Below are 5,962 nucleotides of genomic sequence, written 5' to 3'. Positions count from 1 at the left end.
TGAATATGTGCATCAATTCCATTGGCATTTTAGAAGAATATATTTTGGGTCCTAATTAGTTTGAAATGGATATTACTGTTTGTTAGTATATTTAATCATATGAGGCATTTGATAGAAGAATTATTGATCGAAAATATTTTACCTGCTAACACTGGAGCATTTCTTTAGAACAGATTATTTACTATCTTATCTGTTGTTTAAATTTTTAAGTTTGAAAAGGATATCAAATGAGACATTCTTGGTAACTGTTATCACTTCTATTAAATTGGCAATCTTATATCGATCATTAGTATATGTTATTACTTCTTTTTTGAATCTATTATTTGTTGTTGCTAACTATTCTACTCTTAGTGTGGCTTATTAATGGATGACTATTATGTCTACATATCTTCAGGGCGGACTCATTCTAGAACCATGTCCCTGGCCATGATCAAATTGATTTCAGAACCATGTTCATATAACAACAATTCTGTATAGTGGTGTTTGACTAGCTTACAGCTAAAATGAACAACAATGATATTCCTCATGAGTAGATTTTATTAATTACATAAGGCAATTTGCCACAAACATTACTAAAGATGTTGAGGATAAAAGATGATTGTCTTCTATATTTTTCTGTAGTATCCTTAAAAACAAGCACGACAGATGCTAGCACAATGCACATGTATCAAGGTAGATGTATATATTTTTGTTGTTGTCTATCAGTAATTTGCAATAAAAAAGTTTACAAATCTTTGTAATTATAGAATTAATGATCGTTATCAGTTCATTGAAACAAGAACATTACAGTGCATTGTCATAGTAAAGCTAAGAATAGGGATTTTACTCTCTGTTTTCAAGCAAAGTTGATAACTGATACAATATTTATTGACCATAAAAAATATCATGTTACAGTATCGAAAGTCCCGCAGCAACGCGCGGGCTACCTTTCTAGTCAGAAACCCATTTGATGAAGAAAAGTAATAGTAGAATACAAGATGGACAGAGCCATAAGGTAAAGTTAGTACAGAAAACTGCAAAAAGATGAGCACACATTGTTCAATTACAGATTCAGTAGGAACGATGTAGTCGGATTTAAAGATAGATTCGGATAGGTAATTTTGTTTTCTTGTAGGAGACTAGGAGCAACAGGTTGAAGGGTTAAACAAAGTAGTCATACCATCATTCATTTCAGTCTGGATTCTGGATGGCTTTATTCCACCAGTGCACAGTAAGAAAGGGCAAGAGCACTTTCTTAAATCTAAGGTTTTTTTTTTTTTTTTTTTTTCCCTTCCGATTAAGTTCTTAAATCAAGGTTGCTGGTCATGTTCTCTCTTTGTATTGAAACTTTGAAAGGTAGCAGTTCTGCTTAATTCTAATTCAAATTTTTATCTTTCCTTCAGCTTATTTTGTTCTGCATTTGCAGCCATGACATACCCAAATCCCCAAACTCAGTCTTGCAGTGATTTCGTTGTCTTTGCTATTTGAGCCATCAACAGATAACTGGATATTTCAGTACACACACAATCCCATTAAACTTGATAAATTACTTGAAAGGATTCAAGCTATAACAATACACATTTGTTACTACTACTCCATCAACCAACTAACTACTAAAATCTCAGTAACTGTAAGCCTGTAACTACTACTTAACCAATAACCCAACTAGCTATTGGTTTAGTGACATTTCTCTCCACCTTCAAGAATGAGCTCCAAGACCATTCTACTAACATTTTCCAGCTGTTTGGATGCTGGACTTTCAACATTTAAGGTCATAATACAGCTACCTCCACCATGTTCAGCTTCATCAACATTGCCATTGGGAATCACAACAACATTTCCCAGCTCACTGGATGCTTGACCTTCAACATTGAAGGCCATAATGCAGCTACCGCTACTAGGCTCACGTCCATCGCACAATGGAGCATCCTGCCGATCATGCTCAGACTTGCCTGACTTCTTCTTTAAGTGGTTGTCCTTCAAGCGGCAGAGAACGAAGTCGCCGATCTGCTCATCAGAATCGGCCTTAGTGAGATAATACTCATGAATAACCCAGTCAATCTTCTGCTTTTTCGGCAGAAAGAAGGTCAAGATCCTCTTCCCCCCAATCTGCTTATCAGAATAGGCCCCAGTGATCCTGCGATCGCTGCCTTGCTTCTTCCAAAAGCCTTCCCCCCTAGTCCTGTTCATCTTAGTGCTTTTGCTGTTGCTATGCTTAAAAACTCTAGGACTGAAGAAGTACCACTCCATGTCCGGAGAGTCCGCCATCGTGAACCACTCCCTGAGTCCCTGTCCAGAAACTCCGCCCCTGTGAACACCAGTGCTGCAAAAATCGCAAACCAATACTCAAGTCTTGACCAAAAACACATGCACGTACATACATACATAGTTGTGTTGAATGGCTCTAATTAAATCAAGGCTCATACTTTGAACTTTGGTAAATCTAGACGCACATGTACAGTACTTAAAAACTTTGGTATGTAGAGTCCGGAATACATGGCTAGGTTGGCTTACCGGGCAAGTCGCGAGGCTCGTGCTTGGACACATCAATCTCAGGGATGATGGCCGTGATCTCGGGGTCCTCCCGCTGATTCTTCTTCTGCAAGTAGTGATTCAGCAGCTCCTCATCGGAGGGCTGGAACCGGAAACCGTTTGGAAGTGAGAAGCCACCGTAGCTCATCTCTCTCACTCAATCTAGCTGATCAATGTGTTTTGCTTAGCTCTGGAAGAGTGAAAGTGCAGAGAAAAGAGTGAGGGGTAATATCTAGGCAGTCAGAGTCTCAGTGATCTTCCGCAGCAAGTTCAGCTGAGTGGGTTGGAAAAGGATTTTGCATCATTGGTGAGTCCCACCTCTGATGTCCAAATCCGAGTTAATTTTTACATTTTCTTTTTCTTTTTTAGGGAAGCTGGTTTTATGACTTTATCTCAACTCCCTCTTGGAAGTTCAGGGCCCCCTTTCTTTTATCCATTCTAGCCTGGGAAATAGTACACACCCAGGAACATTCAGGAACATAGGCCAAACAAATGGGAGAAATTTTTGTTGTCATCTCTCTGTTTGAATGTGATCTCTGAGAAAGAGGGGAGGAGTGAAGGTGTATATATGGTGTTTGAAACTTCACGTAAACCCGACAAGGCATACTATGAGTCATCTTTGTCTGTTGCGACTAAACCCCTCTAGCAAGTATACATGAGATAGTGAGGAATCTCCTTTTTCCATTTTTTTCTTTTTGAAAACGCCCACTTTTTCCATTTATGTGCAAATATTTGTTGCAGAGATTGTGATAGGAGGATGGAGATGTCCAATAGGGTCTCGACCTTGCTTCACAAGTAGTCAAGACTCAAGACTCGAAGACCTTCCTCGCGAAGGAGTTTGGGTCCTCGTTATTCTATTTCTAATCGGTGATATGAAAAAATTTTGGATTAAATTCAGTTTGCCCCTCGTACTTTAGATCAATAATCAGTTTGGTCACATATTTTTTTTTTGTTGAATAACGTTGGTCCTTAAAGTTCTATTTCACATCACTTTAGTCCAATTTTTGAATTGCCCTCCTTGCCATGACGTCATGTGTTGAGTTGTCCGAGACACAATGGCCCAATCTCTGACTTAAAAGGGCAGAATAGTTATTTTATCATATTATGGTCCTCAAATAATTCAAAATTAACAGAAATGATTTTGAGAGCAACGCAGTGATGCACAGTTATCATATTATATTTGGTCGGCATGTTTATATGCATCACTAAGCATCACTGTGTTGCTCTAAAAATCATTTCTGTTAATTTTGAATTATTAATTTGCCATTTTAAGTTAGAAATTGGGCCCTTGTATCGCGGTCAGTGCATGACGTCATGATAAGGAGGGCAATTCAAAAATTGGACTAAATTGATGTGAAATAGAACTTCAAGGACCAACGTTATTAAAAAAAAAAAATATGGGACCAAACTGATTATTGACTTAAAGTACGAGAGGACAAACTGAATTTAATCCAAAAATTTTCTATCAAACTTTTTCTCATATGTCACTTCAATCATAGTAGCTATATACATATTTGGATTGAAGGAAGAACAATTATGTACTCTCAGGTCGTCACAGTAACTACATGATTTTACTGCAAGAAGGAGGAGAGATTGAAGAGAGATTTTGCAGAATCCAATAATGTAGAGATTGCCGGTAGCTCATTGCCGAGAGAGAAGAGTCGAATCATTTCAAGAGGATTCGAAGATACAGTCTGGATCTGGAGTCAGAAACCCAAAGAAATTAGCTACGAAGATCATTGCGAGGAGATCAGAGTCAAATCAAATTATTGGTAGCCATCGTTGGAAACCCATTACAATTTGCTTCAGGTTCCTTCTCTTTCTAAATATTAGAATTGCGCAAGCGCCATATTCGCTCAAAGTGTTTGTCCCATGTTTTGCATTTTACTAGTAGAGCGAATAACTTTCAGTGTTTTGGAAGGAATATGAATATGGAGCTTACGCAATTCTAATAAATGCTAATAAATTTCTTTATTGAGTAATAAACTTGATCTGACATGTATTATGAATTTGGGATTCAGAATTGCAAATGCAAACAAGATGTTACTTGATCATCAGTAAAGCCTACTGACAGTGTAGCAACATAACATTTGAAACTGCATCTGTTAGTGACATTGCATCTGTACGTTACTTGTGCTTGACGTTTAAATACGAGTACCTTTCTGTTCTTTTATCTCTTTAGTTTGGAGGAGTACTGGTGTTTATGGGAGGGTTGATGCCAAAGTCGACAAGAACCACTTCATTGACTTTAGTACTTGCAATGTGGTCAGCTTCAATAACATTTTTGCAAGTTTTTATTTGCTCCAACATGTTATTCTGGTTGGCGTGAGTCACCCACCCTTTGTGATGCTAGGAATGTAAATATTATATTAGTAATATTAGTTTCCTAATAGGTTACTATGTATCTTTCCTAATAGGTTACTATGCATCATGTATATTAACCCTATTCTTAGGGATGAATGAATTATCAAGAAATTCTCAATCACTTCTGTTCTTTGTGACTTAATATCAGAGCTGAGATCCTCTCAGACTCGGTTTGTTTTTTCCACTGTGAATTCAATATTTTTGTTGATTTGGTTGATGTGGTTCGTTTGGTCAAATTGGTGATTTGGTACTTCTGTTGGTCCCTTTGTAAATTGATTTGTTATTTCTACAAATCAATTGGTCCTTTCTGTTGGTTTTGCTAATAGCCTTGGTTGGTTTCTTGCGAAATAGTTAGTTTCGTCCTTAATAATTAGTTTGTCCTTTCTTGAATATTGAGACAGTCACATCTTGGAGGTTCTTTGGGTTTGTTACAAAGTTGTAGGTTTCTCGAAGAAAAAAAAAAGTAGAAGAAGAAAGATGGTGGACTTGAAGATTATCGATGGTTCAGAATCTGACGTTACTTTCAATAAATCTGGTTGGAGAGGAAGCAATAACATTGAAGGACGTGGAGGTCGTGTTGGTCTAAGTGACAAAGCGGCAATTCGATTGGTGCAAGAACCTGATTTCGGTGGCATTAAAGGGCAAGATCCTTCAACAGGTAATGTTTCCTTGACTAAGGAAACTCGAGGTAAATTTGGTGTTGCTTTACATGTTGCTAACTTTACTAGTGGAGAGACATGGATTATTGATTCTGGTGCGTCAGACCATATGACCTATGATAAATCTTTCTTTGTGTCTATGTCTTATCCTCCTATTTCTCATGTCTCTAATGCAAACGGTGCATCTTTTCCGGTCTTAGGTATTGGGTCTATCTAGGTAACACCGTCCATTGTTTTACATGATGTCCTTTATGTACCCTCATTGTCTCATCATCTATTATCAGTATCTCAGTTGAGTTCACAAAATAAGCGTTTTGTGACCTTTTATCCAATGTATGTTGTTTTTCAGAATCTGTGCACTCGGGTGATTATTGGCAAGGGAGAACTGAGGGAGAGACTGTTTTACTTAGATTGCATGTACGCATGAC

At 37.6% G+C, this 5,962-nt stretch overlaps 1 protein-coding gene across 1 annotated transcript; it reads right to left on the bottom strand.

Annotated features, from left to right (window-relative positions):
- Positions 1-1,656: 1,656 nt before the first annotated feature.
- Positions 1,657-2,674, bottom strand: LOC101305893 (NAC domain-containing protein 55-like). Its single transcript, XM_004308222.1, has 2 exons — positions 2,494-2,674; positions 1,657-2,302 (listed from the first exon to the last, which is right to left on the bottom strand). The coding sequence occupies exon 2, from the start codon at positions 2,245-2,247 to the stop codon at positions 1,657-1,659; it is 591 nt and encodes a 196-aa protein (XP_004308270.1). The 5' UTR covers positions 2,248-2,302; positions 2,494-2,674.
- Positions 2,675-5,962: the final 3,288 nt, after the last annotated feature.

This window comes from Fragaria vesca, linkage group LG7, assembly GCF_000184155.1.
Source record: "Fragaria vesca subsp. vesca linkage group LG7, FraVesHawaii_1.0, whole genome shotgun sequence".
NCBI lineage: Eukaryota > Viridiplantae > Streptophyta > Magnoliopsida > Rosales > Rosaceae > Fragaria > Fragaria vesca.
The sequence above is the reverse complement of the archived record's forward strand: the minus strand, read 5'-3'. Positions and strand labels throughout refer to the sequence as shown.

Excerpts from the sequence above, each read along its gene's own strand:
- LOC101305893 (XM_004308222.1), bottom strand. The coding sequence starts at position 2,247 with ATGGCGGACTCTCCGGACATGGAGTGGTACTTCTTCAGTCCTAGAGTT.